Source organism: Danio rerio, chromosome 17 (assembly GCF_052040795.2).
Source record: "Danio rerio strain M-AB ecotype USA chromosome 17, GRCz13ab, whole genome shotgun sequence".
Taxonomy (NCBI): Eukaryota; Metazoa; Chordata; class Actinopteri; order Cypriniformes; family Danionidae; genus Danio; species Danio rerio.
The window spans coordinates 25,458,936-25,475,342 of NC_141037.1; the positions used below are offsets into that span (position 1 = coordinate 25,458,936).

Consider the following 16,407-nt stretch of genomic DNA (forward strand, 5'->3'; position numbering starts at 1 on the left):
TTGTCAGTATTTTATGCAAGTCTGGGGAAGGTGTTATCAAAAAATGAACCAACAATTCTCTAACCATTCTCAATTTTACTGTTTTCAAATCCATTTCAAATCCATTTTACACCAAAATAAGCATAGCAAATTAGAAAAAACTTTACAAAACACTTTTTAACTTTCATTGCATTTATTTACCATTTATTTACGGCACAGCAGTGTTGACTGGGCCAAAAAAATCAGTTTTTAAAAATGATACTGCTGCCTCTAAGTCCAGGAAAGTGTTAGAAATGATTATGCATGAGTACATGACAGCCATAAACATTTATAGAAGATCTCAACCCCCCCTAAAAAAATTTTCAACGAAATTCCCTGAATTACTAAATGTGTACATAAAGAGTTGAAATGGCCAGTAATACGCTTAAGCTATAATTAGTATTTACAAGGGATGGAATAAATAGCATACATTAGAAAAAACATAATAAAAAAGCTGTGAATAATTTAAAGTTTAGCCTATTAAAATGAATAGCTATTATAAAGAAATTGAATCTTCACTGTATACTTTAAACATTGAAGAGCAGCAGATAAATCTCGCATTTAGATTTTTCCTTTTTTTACATTTAATAACAGAGGTGTCATTTAAAAATGCACAGATACATGATGAAAGCATTCAATTACTTTTCTAACTTTTTATGCTCATTTAAGACAATTTGTTGTGTTAACCCCCCCCCCCCCCCCCCCCCCAAAAAAAAAGATCGACATGTTTAGATTTTGTTGTTATCATTACTATTAATATTATTATTAGTAGTATGTTTATATGTCTGTTCAAACATGCACCCAAAATCCAGAGTGTCTACTTTCGCTGCACTTCAAATCGCGTGTACAGAATCTACTTGGGTAATAGCATCTATTTATCACCATGGAGTACGTCTGACAGTCACGCACCGCTACATGAACTGATTATTTTGAGGATTGCATCAGAGGAGCAATGGCACCTGTAATGCAAAGACAGGGAATCCCACCTTTTTATATTTATTTAAAAGTATTTTTATGCCTAAATAAAATGAAGGCATAGGGCTGATTTACATCTAAGAGTAAGGGGCGTCCCCTGGTGGTTTAGCAGTATGGATTGTGTATAGGGAGGATCAGCTCTTTGATGTTTATTGCCACCCTTCATAGAATGATTAAAAATATGGGAGAATTATGGGAAAATACCTTTACGAATCCCAGGAAAAATGGGAGGGTTGACAGGTATGTTTGCATATGGTGTGCACACATATAGGGCTCTATTTTGATGAAAGCAATTAAGGCATGTCGGAATCCCCTTTTGCTAATATAAGGACGGAAAAATTAGCTTTGTGCCGTGGCGCATGGTCTAAAAGGGTTGAGCTTATTTTCTTAATAAGTTATAGGGGTGTTTTGAGACTAAACCAATCAGAGTCTCATCTCCCATTCACTTTAAGAACCAGTTGCATCGCGCCATAGCGCATTTGCTATTTACATGACACACTTTGTAAGTGAAAAAACTGAGCATTTTACTAGCAAGAAAACAGTTAAACAGAGCACCTACAGCGTGAGAATGAGAGATGAGCCTCTTCATTAACTTTCACTTTTGCTCTCGTGGATAGGGAAACCTTGTACGCACAGACATCAATTAGCTTATAAATAATTAATTTAACTTGTTTAGGGCAAATATTTGTTTCAAAACTATTTCTAAATTCAGTTCTAATTTCCAGCAAACGAATAAATGAACAATAATGACAAAGTAAGGTAAAAAAAAAAAGTTATATCCTAATACACATGCTGTGCCCCATATGGTCTAAAACCTGACAGGTGGACAAATCTATAAGCTTTTTGTTAATAAAACAAATTTACACATGCATATAATAAATAATACTGCCAATAATAATAACATTATACAAAAGCAAATCGTTAAGAATAAATTGAAAAAGCCCCCAAAGATGTAGAAGGCATGAAAGTTTGTTTTTTATATTTATGTAGGCTAGAAAATAATACATTTTGTAATATTTTAATCATTTATATTTATATCCTATGCAAATATGATCGCAAATGCATTTGACTCTTGCGACAAGCTGAAACTAGCAAACAACTATTCTGTCTATTCCGTCACGCTTTGTGCCACATTGCGCCGGGTGTATGACAGGGCCCTTAATGTTTCCTTACAAAGTTACATGTTACTAGAAAGTTCTGAAGTCTTTTTTATACTTATTTTCACAGATATATGTGAATGGGGTTTGTTTTGACAATGATTTGGACTCTTTGTAAAACATTTTAATACAGGGACAAATCTTTTTTGTATTTAGATCATCACTGTAGTGTAAACATACCTGTACTCGTTATCGTGTTTTTCATTTATGATGATTTCATCAGATTGTTCTCTCTTTTTGTGTGTAGTGATGAAGATATGCAGAGTCTGGCCAGTCTGATGAGCATGAAGCAGGCCGACATTGGCAACCTGGATGATTTTGAGGAGGAGAATGAGGAAGATGAGGAGAACAGAGTCAATCAGGAGGAGAAGGCAGCCAAAATTACAGGTGAGACATGCATCTGAAGATTCTTTTAAGATGAATTTGATAATACTGCACGCTCTACAGTGAAAGTATCCACCAAAGAGTTTCCGGTTATGTTCAGTTTCTACATCCTCAATCTGTTATAGGTCAAACTTGAATTTGTTTGTGCACTGCTGTAAAATTGCAGGAAAAACTGTCTGTAGTTAATAATTTCTTTCAATTCTGTTCTATGTGTTGAGCTGTATTTCTGTATTTTACTTTCATTTTATTCATGTTTTTGTACATGCTGTCTGTTTTATTATGTATAATTTTTATTTCTAATTTCTAATTCTTGTTTTTCTTGGTTAATGATTTTCTTTGTTCTTTTATAAAACTTTACATCTTCTATTGTGTTATCTTTTTCCTATTCTTATTGTTTATTATTCTTCTGCTCTTTCTGTTGTTTCATTAAACTGTAATTTCTGAGATGTGGTTACTGAGGGCTGTATGGTGTATTTTATTTAGAGTATAATCCAGATATTTATTTCAACATTGAGACGAGCTAGAATAATTATGTGTGGTTGTTAGATACTGAATGAAAGTGTTTGCTCTGTGTTTCCTTTAGATTGTTCTGTTCAGCTGCAGATCAGTTCGAGTACGACTTTACTTTGAGCAAAAGCTTCAAATGTTTTTTTTTATTGTTTAGTTTATTTGTGCATGTGCACTTTTTATTCTTCTCCTGTATTCTTATTTTCTTCCTGTTTTACATTTGTCCTGTTTTTGATAATAAGTTACTGATTAGCTGTTTTCGTTTTGTCTTATGAGTGTGTGTGGGATGCTGTGATATAATCCAGCCGCCCATCACCCCTCAGATCGTGGAGTCTTGACATTACACCCATGTGCTTTTATCCCTTTATAAGTGTATGTATGGAGCGCCTATGGAAATGCTTGAGTTGTTTATTCATCGTATGGGTTTAGCAGTTTCTTTGTTTCCACAGCGATGCCGCAGATCTGTTTTTCACAGTTTGTTAGAGCGGACACAGTTTTGGTTCTTTTTAAAAGAGACACACCTCAACACACACACAGACTCACACAGTCACTATCTGTATGTATTGCATACCTCTGTTTGCATTATACAGGTTAGATTGTGTGCGTGTGTGTGTGCGCGCACGAGTGTTTGAGAGTGTATTGATTGTATGTTGTGCTGTTTGCAGAGATTGTGAGGCAGCTGAATGCTCTCAGCTCTATAGATGGAGATCCAGATGACTGCCTAAAGCAAGCAAATAAAGCTGCCTCCTCTTCTGAAGGTCTTTCAGCTTTCACCTTCTTTCATTCTTTTATCCACTGTCTATCTCTCTGTCTTTCTCCTTCTTTCCTCTTTCTTCCATCCCTGTGGACGTGCCGTGTAGTAGAACATCCTTAAAAAGTTCATTTATGTATATATATTTTTTCAAATGCTGTGTTTTGATCTAATTTAGCATTCTTCATTTGTGATGGCTACCCTCGTTTCACCTTCTGCAGTTTGTAGTGAACCCAGTAACTCAAACTTTGTTTCCATGACCACTGAGATGATGATCCTGAAAGTGTCACACCACTGGTCATGTGATTGAGTGAAGTCTGGTGGACTTATATGGGTTGAAAAGAGACATCACACTTTTCTTATCACCTCAGAGAGCACTTCACTCGGTCATTCTTCACACATGCTCTTTTTGGTCCCGCTGGCTCATGTTCACAATGAAAACCCCACATCAGCTCTACTGGAACACACTGATCATTGGACCTGAAGGATATTGGTGTGGTTCACTTCAAAGTGCAGATATCAGCAATTTATTTTTTATTTATTGGTTGGTTTTGCCACAGTTTTGCTTTTCATCTGATTATCCATCGGTTCTCCTTGTTGCCCATTTCGGACTGATGAATGATCCTCTCTCTTTTTTTTCTTTTCCTTCCTGTTCTCTTATCATTGTGGATGGTTTAGAGCTGATCAGTAAGTTAAACTTCCTGGATCAGGAGGACCAGGACCAGAGCAACATGAGCTGTAACCCCTTCGATGAACCTAATGACCCGGATGACCTTAACCCTTTTGGTGACCCGGATGAGGATGGTAAGGAGTGACCCTTGACCCTTTGTGTGACCCTTTTGCACTTTTATCAGCAGGGCAGGTTGTACTCATTAACAATCTGAGACTAGTGATGATGTATTAAGTGAAAAGGAAATGTTTACTGCAGCTGGATTTTGTTCTGTTTTGTTCTGGATTTTAGCTAATTGACATGATTTTCTTAGTACATGTGGTTATATACACTACTGGTCAAAAGTTTGAGGTCAGTTTTTTGTTGTTGTTTTTTTCATGTTTTTTGAAAAGAAAATTATTCTTTAAACTGTTCATCAAGGCGGCATTTATTACATGTAAAGTTCAATTGTTAAATATTTATACAAAAATTAAATAACTGCTTTCTTATTGTATTTATTTTCAAATGAATACTTTCTATACTGCTATTAATACTTAAGTCTTTACTGCTTTTATTACTGTCACCATTAATAATAATAATAATAATAGTAATAATGAGCTGCTGCTGCGCTGGTGGTCATGGGAAAGTGGAGAGCATGAGACTGATTCCAGGGACAGACGAGTCTTCGCAGAGGCCAGCTTCCAGCCTCCACTGCTGAGACTGCAGCTCTGCACAAGACTTTTTTCCAGCGGAGAAATTAAAATGGTCGTGCCAAACTTTTTTTCTTCACTCTCCTGTTGGTGAAATTTTTTTTCCCTCTCCGCTGTCGCCACTGGCTTGCATGGTTCAGGATCTGAAAAGCTACTCATCGATGAATTTGCTCTTCAGTGTTTGGACTCTCAGTAATGACTTCAAACCACACTAAACTGAACTGAACTTAAACACTAAAAACTGAACTACCCTGATCCAGTTAATATTACCATTTATGTGAAGCTGCTTTGACAATATCTACATTGTAAAAGCGCTATACAAATAAAGCTGAATTGAATTGAATAATAATAATAATAATTAATATTAGGCTGATTTCTGAAGGATTATGTGACTATGAAGACTAGAGTAATGAAGCTGAAAATGTATCTTTAAAATAACTGGAATTATTAAATTAAATGATAAACTACTTTTGAACAGTTATTTTATAGTGCAATAACATTTCACAATTTTACCATTTGTACTTTATTTTTGATTAAATAAATGCAGCCTTTAAACAATTAAAAATCTTACTGACTCTAAACTTTTGACCGGTAGTGTATATTTCCATTACTTTACAATTTATAGATATTAAGTTTTGTATGTGTTGTTATGTATAATTTTTTTTACAGTTATGTACTGTTTAAGCTTAAAAAATTATAATACATTGTAGGGGTTCAATTATGGAAAAAAACCCTATACATTAGATATTTTATACTTTGCCACTTTTCAATAAACTAATAGTTATTACTCATTTGATGCTTATGTACAGTTCTCAACATAAGTGAATACCCCCTATTTTGAAAATTAATATTTTTATCAATTTCTTAGTGAATACGGGTTATATATCATGGTGGATTTGAACAAAAACAGATTTATTAAATAGATATGTTTATTTAAATAACATTTCAGTCACCAAAAATCTTTAAAAAAATAGAAATATAACTGCAAATGACGTCGAAAATCTAACGAGATTCGGCCCGCCACGACACATGTTTTTGAATCACTATTATTGTTGTGCTGTCGTATATAGCCACTTGTGGTTTCGACCCCCCACATATTGGTTTACAATACTGCACTATATTGTAGTTTATTTTATTTTTACTTTAGTTTTTTCCTAGCGTGCGGTCGAGAGTAAAGCACATGCAGATTTTTTCTGTGGCTGATTTAAACGTAATCAAAAAATAAATGTGCATAAGTGCTCTATTTTACTAAAAATCTATTTTTGTAAATATTCAAGGGTCATTTAATTATTATCAGTTTCATACCGCCTGTACCACCTGTAAACACTTTTGCATTGCTTACACGTTATGCTGGGGGTTTAAAAATATGCTAATTGTGCTTATATTTGATAAAGTAGTCTATTTAACAGATTTTCCTTATATGCGTATTGCAATTTCTATGAAAACTATGTACATTTTTACTGCTAGTTGAATTGAACAATTGAATAAATGTAAATGTGATTACTTACTTGCCCCCTCTTAGTTGTAGTTTTACAAAAAAGAAAGATCCATAAAAAAAATTGCCAGTAAATTTACCCAAACTGCTTTCTGCTGTTCTTACGCTATCTGTTAAACTTTTGGTAATGCAACAATTGGTTGGGACAGAATAATAATATTTATAATTATCATTATTATGACTATTTAAATGTCAAAATGCTAAAACAACCACAGATATATTTCAGCAGTTGTGTGAAGCAAAAAAGATGCTGATTTGCATTATCATTAGTGACAGGTAATGCTTGAATTATAAACATCAGGACTGTTGTCCTAAGATGCATCAATTGCCTCACTTTTTTTCATGTGCTTGAATGTTAAAACGGCCCTCCTCTGAATTGTCAGTTACTGAAATGGCCCCCTGCCAATTTAAGTTTGACACCCCTGTTTTATATGATTTGCAAAATTACTTTGGTAAATTAGATTTACTCCTAATTTTACAAAGGGCTACAAGCAAAAATGAAACAATTACACAGTTCATTTCCATAAATTATTTAATCTCTTCATGCTGATGCATTTTAATAGTACTGCAATGATCAGTTTCATATTTACAACATAAGTTAAGAGATTAATTGTTGTTTGTGTATTTTTAGAACCATCTCCTCAACCCCATGTGCAACCCACTATCAAAGATCAAGATGCGCCTGATTGTCCCTTCAACCCATTTGAAGAGGCTGACACAGAGCCAGATTCTTCTCAGTACGAGAACCCATTTGATGAACCTGAGCCCGAGCCTGAACCCCAGCCTAAAGTGTCTCCACCCAGAAGCAGCAAGAGGAAGAACGTCCGGCCGGTGGACATGAGCAAATACCTGTACGCCAACACAACCCGGACAGAGGAGGAGGAGCTAGACGAGTGAGTCAGGGAATTCTGGGATACATTGTGGGTAGGCCTTGGGCTTTATTGATTTGTTTTGAGTTGTCAAAACATTACACTCAAAACAAATCTGGGCGCAGTTTGCTTTTCTACTGTTCATTAGTATTTCGTGTGTGTGTGTGTGTGTATATGTTTGAGTGAATGAGAAAAGCACTTGTCGTAGCAGAGGAAAGTGGTGAGCGAGTTCTTTCAGCAGGAACAAGGCTTCTGTTGTTTCCAACATTCTTTGGCCTTGTCTGTTCATCTCTGCATTTCTGCGGTCTCTCACTCTTTCACAGCTTCAGCCTGAACACACCTCTAAACCTAACATTATGTAGATTAAATGAGAGAAGAGAAGGATAACTGTTTTTCAAATCAGAAGTGTATTTTTTTCATTATTAAAATACCTTATTTTCTACTGAAATGCCCAACAAGAAGTATTTTTATATAAATAAATACATGTTTACACTTGGATGCACATCACCTAATTGAAATAGTTCTTTGTAACATTATAAAGTCTTCTCTGACAATTTCAATCAATTGAATGCATCCTTCAATTGAAAAAAAATTCTTTATAAAAACACTTTATATGTACGTTACCAATCAAAAGTTTGGAAGAAAAGGTGAGTCTGCTTGCCAATGCTGCATTTATTTGACCAGAAATACAATAAAAACTGTGAAATTGTGAAATAATATTACAATTTACTGCAACAAATGTTTTCTAATAGAATGTAATTCATTCCTGTGCTTCAAGGCTGAATTTTCTTCATCATTACGCCAGTCTTCAGTGTCACATGATCTTTAAGAGATCATTGTAATATGATGGTTTTCTCTTCTATTATGATCAGGTACAAAAATCACTAATAATGAATCTTACAAATATCAGCACACATTATTTTGTATTGCTTCATAGTGTCATGTAAAATGATTGATAATTTGTAAGGCAAGGCAAGTTTATTTTTATAGCACATTTCGTACTTAATGGTAATTTAAAGTGCTTTACATAAACAGGAATAGAAGAGTCAAAGGTAAGAAAAAAACAAAGAATAAAAGTGATTAAAACAGATAAAAACAAATTAAAATGTATTAAAACAGGTTATAAAAGAATGAAAAAGAAAAGAAAGACATAACAGTGCGATCTGTCTGACGGTGCGCACGGTGCTCATTCAGTAAAGGCACAGCTAAACAGATGTGTTTTCAGTCTTGATTTGAATACGTCTAAAAGTGGAGCACATCTGATCATTTCTGCAAGCTGATTCCTGCAGCGGGTGGCGTAACAATAGATGAAGGCTGATTCACCCTGCTTTGACTAAACTCTTGGAATTTCTAATTTTTTGATCCTAAAGATCTGAGTGATCTGTTAGGGTTGTATTCATTGAGTATATCTCTAATGTACTGTGGTCCTTGACCATTTAGTGATTTATAGACAAGTAACAATACTTTAAAATCTATTCTGAATATAACTGGGAGCCAGTGTAAAGACCTAAGGAGATATGTGATGTGCTCTGGTTTTCTGGTTCTGGTCAGAGTCTTGGAAGCAGCATTCTGGATGAGCTGCAGCTGTCTGACTGTCTTTTGGGAAGGCCAGTGAGAAATCCATTACAGTAATCCACCCTGCTGCTGATAAAAACATGAACAAGTTTCTCCAAGTCCTCACTGCGAACACCAAGATTCTTGACCTTATTTTTTTGTTGTTTGCCCCCTAGAGTCAAGGTATGCATTTACCTTGAGAACCTCATCCCAAATGTACTAAATAGTTTTTGATAAAAAAAAAGTTGAAAATACTAGCTTTAATTTGCATTTTTTATGCAGTGTACTTTATTTCTAATGTAAATACAAATAAAACCAATTTATATTTAACTGTCTTTTTATCTATCTATATATATAAATATATATATATATATATATATTTTTTTTTAATTGTCTAGGTTAAAAACAACAACTTTCTTCCACTTTGAACATAATATATTTTAATTTGGCAAACATTTAAGATATTTTGGATCCATAAACATGTCAGGCTAAATAATTCAAATGAATCATTGACTTCTGCTGTCTTTATTATTTCAAAAACACAATTTAAAACAGCATCTTTAGATATCTTTACTGCTGGAGATACTGTTGTCCTAAAAAAAAAGTAAATAAACAATCTTACACATATCTTAGGAACAGTATAGCGAAAAATTTTGGCACTTTTAAAACTTTTTCCAAACCACGGTATAGCTTGAAAACGGTCTAGATATATCTATATGGACTTTCTTAACTGAAATAAATGAAAATTATCATTATTTTCGCTGTTTGATTTGTGATTTTTATCACAACATTTGCCCAAAGGATGTTCTATAGTACATGAAATAAATTTTCTTGAAAATGCATCTTCTCAAATCCCGCTAATACCTTCTTTTTCTCACTTTCCTTTTTCTTTCTATCTCTCGTCCTCTTGTTCACCTCCACTTGTTTTGACTGCACTTTCCACTTCTTTCTTTTCTAAACTTGTTTGTATTGCTGCCAGTTCTTTCCTCCCTGCTGTCTCTCTCTTTCTCTCTCGCTCTGTCTTTGTCCGTAAGCTTGGGAGCTTGGGATACTTTGTGTCTTTAACCTTGTCTTTCAGCTGAATACCTGCTCAGTCTTTTCTCAGCTCTGTCTCCTCATTGTGCGTGTGTGTCAGTGATGAGTGATGGGCCTTTACACAGCAGTGTGTATTGATGCCAGTGGACGTCTGTGTGCCCCTGTCAGTAAACTCTCCGGTGAGGCCACAGGTCAGAGGTCACGAAGAGTGACCTCTGGAGCACCTGGTCTATCTCGAAGTCAGCAGAGCGTTTTATTGGCTAATAATGTTCGCTGATGCCTCTTTTACCTGAAAACACACACTCTTACACACACACACAAACACACACACACGCACACACACACAAACTGACATATGAGGTTCAGGGGGACTTCACATACATGATTTAATACTGTTTCTAGCTCACTTACTTCAATGCTGAGATTACACTGCACAAAATGAAGTATTAGAAATTCAATATTGTGGCACGAATTATGTCAAATGTGTAATGCGCTTGCTGCATACACGTGTACTTTGCCTCAATTGCATCTATTTACAACTTCAAATAATTTACCTCAAATTAAAAATTAGCATGAGAGGAAGTTTGCGCATCATTTGCTAATAGCAAACTAACAGTAAGAGGATATTAAGAAAGTCTCTTTAAGGCAAGTCATTTCATTCGGCGGTCATCTTTGAAATGCCTCTCGGGCAATATGCTTGGGCATTCTGTCTAAATGAGGAAACCACCAATAAAATTAAACAACAAGTTCAATTTCTAAATGTCCGAATTAAACAGATTCTAATGCTCAGCTAATATGCATGCACACTCAAAAGGAATGAGATCACGACACCAACCTCATTTATGGCCGTTCTACACATTATCATCCTCTGGATAATGCTCCGTCTGATGGCACTGCTCTTCTGAAGTAATCCACAACTTGGTCTTGATGGTAATTCTCCTCCAGAACTGATGCTCTTTGTTTACAAGTCTGTAGACGTTTGAGTAATTGCTGTCATGTGATGTGCGTTTGACAGGACTGACTGTACCTCAGACTTTCTTTGAGGATCACCAAAACTTGCATGGAATAATTATTCAGTTTAAGAATCACAATGTGAGCTAGCTAAATAAACATAGCAAAATTTAAATTTAATCTTTATTTCCTGATGTGGCTGTTTGTTCTCCCTATTTCAGATCAAATCCTTTCTATGAGCCCAGATTGTCTGGCTCAGACAGTAGCACCTTAGAGAAGAGCATGAAGCGCCGGGCCCCACAGCCTCCCAGTGCTGGACCGAACCTTTCTGTGACCCCTGGACCAACACCTATACCAAAGACTTCATCTCCTGAAGGAACATCCACTCCACCAGCACTGGCTCCTTCAGTTTTGACAGCTGTGATAGGGAGAGAGTTGGCCTCATCCTCACCTAAGGTCAGTTTTCCTCCCGTCCTTGTGACCCTGATTACACCTTGTACTAAGATGCAGTTTTGTTGGTCTCATCAGAAGTGGACAATGCTTACAAAAAGTGTAGATCTTCATCTGGTACTTTTATTTTTTTAGCACTTTAAAATGAAGATTGTGTTAATCTATATTGCAGTCTACATTGACTCCGTTTACATGGACATCAGTAATCAAATTATTAGAAGGAGGTACTATTATAAAGGATTTACTTACTATTATAGGAGTAAGGTGTTTACATGAGTTTCTTTTTGAATGTTTCTTTCATGATCCCGTTTTACATGTTACAGCACGTAGTTCGATTTATGTCATTGCGTCACCATGCTATCCATAGTTTCAAATAATTTTGGGTCTTTTATGTTTACTTTGTCGGCTTTAACTGCAGTTTGGAACTTTCACTTTCATTTTTTTGTATATATTTATTTGACATGGACATCACAATTTTACTGGACAACCAAATGCATTTGTTTAGGTGATTTAGCAAACTTGCTAATTTTCAACTCCTGTCCACAGAAGGCTTAAAAATTGACAAAATAGAAATATAATAAAAACATACATAGCATTACAATTCTTTACATAAAATTACTGCAGGCAAAAGCAAAGGCGACATGATCCTACCAACTAACAGTAGACTATTTGTGCAAACACAGCTGTTTTGTTTTTAACCACTTTTTAAGAGCACTACTAAAAATATTTTTATTACTTTCTGATTTTAAGCTAACCGGTAAATCATTCCACAGTTTGGCTCCCTTTACAGGGAAGACAGATTGACCAAACGAGGTCTTACACTTTGGCACTAGACAGTCACCATTAGCAGTTGCCCGTTTAACTCTGTGGGAGGTTTGATGCCGATTGATTAGCTCAGAAAACTGGATTGGAACATGATTATTTAAACATTTAAAAAACAATTTAAGATAGCTAAATTGAATAAAACTATCAAAACTAAAAAGGTTATGTTTACATAAAACATCACAATGATGCCATCGCATAGGCTTTAAGTCCATAATTTTAACTGCTTGTTTATATATTATAGTTAAAGAGGCTTGTGACCAAGTTGTAATGCAATACATCAAGTGAGAGTTATCATTGTGTGCATGTATAATTTTGCAGTGTTATATGTTAAAAATCTTCTAATAAAACGAAAACAGTTTAGACTTGGCTTAACTTAAACATTTCATGTATGCCTCTGTGACAAACGAGATATTGGAGTATGAACTGCTGGAAGTGTGTTAATTTAATGGAATATGATACCGCATGCCGAATGGGGAAAAAAAAACTCTCCAGGATGCAGGTTTCTGTGGTCCTTCACTGACTCAGTAGGTGCAGAGAATAGTGTCAAACAGTTAGGTGTGTGTATAGACTATCCTGTCACAAAATGCGGCGAAAATCCTACACAACGATAATAGTTTGATTGCGGTGTTTACATGTCTGTACTGGATGCCACTAAAATCGGCGTACTCCATGTCTTAATTCTATTTCTGTTTAGTTCGATTAAGGGAAATAAAAATCACCATTTACATGGTAGACCCTTAATCAGAGTAATGTCCTGATTAAATTATTGGTATCATTGTCTACTGGCTTAATTCTTAGTAATTTCTTAGACAACTTTGCTGTCTGAAATTTTAAGCATAAATATGTGAAAGCCCAATGAACTCTTACCAGTCCAGTGTTCTGTATAGTTTGGTTCAGATTATCAGAGCAGAAACAAAAGCCCATCCAATCCATTCTTTCCTAGTTGGTATTAAAATTGTGCAGGCTTTTTGTTTTGCATTATTACATCAAACGATTTGAAATACTAGTAAAAACATCCATCATGGACTGTCTCCTTAAAGAAGTCAGCACATGCATTTAAACCCCAGATAAGAATAATTTGCCTCCTTTGATTCTTAACTAGTAATTAACATTAGCAAGTTGTTTTGCCACAAAAAAGCTCTAAGAAAAACTCAAATAAACTCAAATATTTAAATTCAGTTAGGTTATTGATATTTTGTAAAATATTACCTCATCTTTCTGTTTTTTTTTTCTGAACTTTTCACAATCAATTAAGGGACTGTGATCTAATTTTGGCTTAGATTTAAAGCAAAAGGGTAGTTTTTTTTACCCATCAAACTCATTTCAGAAAAAAAGGTTGTGTGTGTCTTGAATGCACCTGTGTTGCTTATATAATGTACACTGCTCAGCATAAATAAATACACCCCTTACAAATCTGTCTTTTAAATTCATATTTTTAATAGGCAGCTATACAATATTATATTTGTGCATATACAGTATATTAGTCAGTACTGAAGCCAAATCTGGAGTTTATCTAACATAGTAACTTACGATAATGGTCCAAAAACTAGTACACCTAATGTAAAGGTTATAGAACAATATTAAATACAAATTTAAAAAATAGGAAAAATCAAGTCAATATAATTTTTTTGAAAATATATTTTTTGCAATATTATTCTTGAATTAATTGTATTATCTTTCATTTTCTAAATATGTTTGGTGACTAAAATATTATTTTCATGAATTTATGTTTAATTAATCTGTTTGGTTTAAATGCACCAAAATACATAGCCTATATTCACTGAGAAATGGAGAAAAATATTCATTTTCAAAATGGGTTGTCCTCAATTATGCTGAGCACTGTATGCAAAAACTGAAAGATCACTACATTTCAAGTAATTGGGTGATGTTATTTGGTTTTTCGATCAACAAAAGACAAACATCAAGTTTTCAGAGTCATCAGTTCAGTCCCTCTTTTCTCAGCAGTGCCGCATTTTATTTGTTTTCTCGCTTCATTTTTTCTTTCGACTTTCAGGAGCGCTCACTCCATCCCTCCGTATGTCCTCTTCCTCCACGCTTCACTCTGAGCATTTGAATACAGGCATGTATTAGCTGCTCTGTAGGATCGTTATATATGCATTATGATTCTCTTCACTCAATGCTTTAGTGAGTCTAATTAACTGGCTCTGCGGCCGCTCTCTGGCTGAGGGTGCAGGGGGCGAAGGGAAGCCCACCGAGTGTGAATGAGAGCGAGTGGCTTATACATGGCCAGATTAAATCCCCGCAGGCCGAGTGTTTTTATTTACGGCTGCATGTGTGTGCGCTATAATGTAGTCCATATTTAATTATAGTGAGGGGTTTATCACAGCGCACCACTTGTGTGTGTGTCTGCGCCTGAGAAGTCCTAACCAACTTAAACAATTAATTACCCAAATTCAGTATCCTGTAAAGACACACACACACACAGTTAGGTCACACACACATAGACAGGAAAATAGGCACATTTCTTCAGAAACTGGAAGTGATGTCCAGGCTTCAGCTTAAAGTTTCATGGGTTTAGCCCAATGAAGATGCTGCAGGACACACACCAGATCAGTCCGACTAAACCCAGTGTGATTGGTCTGTCAAAATGATTCTCAGTGTTCAGATTTGTCATGTTTTCAGCAGAACCCCATTTATTCCGATCATGTGCTTTCTCGATTTCTATCCCACACACACACCGTACGGATTATGATTTCATTCTCTTGCTGTATGCTTTGGTTGTTTCCTCTGAATGTGGTGTAGGAGATGACCTTAGCATGAATAAAGTCAAATGGGATTAGCTAGAGACACACAAACACATTCAGAGTAAAGATACGGGGAAGCCCAAAGGCCTTGTTTATGACTTCTCTATGTGTGTTTATGTGTTTGCTGGAGGAAGCCCCACACACGCTCACAGACCTGAGGTGAGGCAGAAGGGGCAGGTTGAAAAACAAATGAATTGGACGCAGTGATAATCTCTGAAAACACAAAAGAAATGGAAATGTTAAAATTGCTGTAGTTGGTGGATTAGAGCAGCCCTGAAGACACATACATTCATAGAGGGAGTCTGGTAGTACATGGTAATGTCATCATGGTCTTGTAAACACAATCTTGGTATAGTTTTGAATGTTTTCTATAGGGTGCTCACTCTACGGTGTATTGGCATGCAATGACTCAAAATGATCTTCAAGCTTGCCTGTGGGAAATGACTAATATAATCTTTAGAAAATCTTAAAATTAATACTTTTTTAAGTTTGTATTTATAATCTATAAACAATATATATATATATATATATATATATATATATATATATATATATATATATATATATATATATATATATATATATATATATAAATATAAATTATATCAAAGTATAAAATGTCATCCTGCAGTTTAGTTTTTCATTTATTTTTGTTTGCTTCTAACTTATGCTGATTACTAGCAATATGTTAATAAATAGTTCAGCCATCAAAATGCTGTAAATTTACTCCCCTATTTACATCCAAGATGTAGGGCACTTTTTTTCTTCAGTAAAAACATGGTCTTTGGTGATAAATTACAAGTCAGCAATGATCATCAATTTGTTTCAACAAAATTAATAGCCCTGCCTCCTGAAGACACATTGAGATCTTAAAGGGCATGTCTTTTACCCCTTTTACAAGATGTAAAAATAAGCCTTTGGTGTCTCAAGAATGTGTCTAAAGTTTCAGCTCAAATACTAATCAGATTATTTATTATATTATATGGAATCTGTCCATTTTGGTGTCTGACTACAGTATAGCTGTCTTTGTAGCGTGTGGCTTTAAATGCAAGTGAGCTGCTTCTCTCCGCCCACCATTCCCATGTGCGTGTCTACTTCTCATATGCATTACATCAGATAAACAGCAGTCAGACATGGATGAAACTGAAATAAGGACACTAGTCAAAAATACCAAGTAAGTTTATTTGATGAATTTGTGGTGGAGTTTATTCAAGCCTTTCTGAAATGATGAGTCACACACAAATGCTGTTTGCAGTACACACAAACACATACACACACACATATGCACGTTCACTGACACCATGCGGCTGTG

At 35.1% G+C, this 16,407-nt stretch overlaps 1 protein-coding gene across 10 annotated transcripts in view; it reads left to right on the forward strand.

Annotated features, from left to right (window-relative positions):
• ehbp1 (EH domain binding protein 1) overlaps positions 1-16,407 on the forward strand; it is a 196,198-nt gene that overhangs the window by 57,093 nt on the left and 122,698 nt on the right. For 5 of the 10 annotated variants that reach the window (XR_015513384.1, XM_087290470.1, XM_087290471.1 and 2 more), the window contains exons 7-11: positions 2,398-2,537; positions 3,707-3,799; positions 4,471-4,596; positions 7,278-7,539; positions 11,277-11,511. Coding sequence is in view for 9 of the 10 variants with exons in the window: in XM_087290470.1 (XP_087146596.1) it covers positions 2,398-2,537; positions 3,707-3,799; positions 4,471-4,596; positions 7,278-7,539; positions 11,277-11,511 (856 nt within the window). In the remaining variant the exon portion in view is untranslated. Of the gene's footprint in view, positions 1-2,397; positions 2,538-3,706; positions 3,800-4,213; positions 4,337-4,470; positions 4,597-7,277; positions 7,540-11,276; positions 11,512-16,407 lie in introns of those variants that run through there. The other 5 variants (XM_087290472.1, XM_087290473.1, XM_087290476.1 and 2 more) reach the window with 2 other exon arrangements.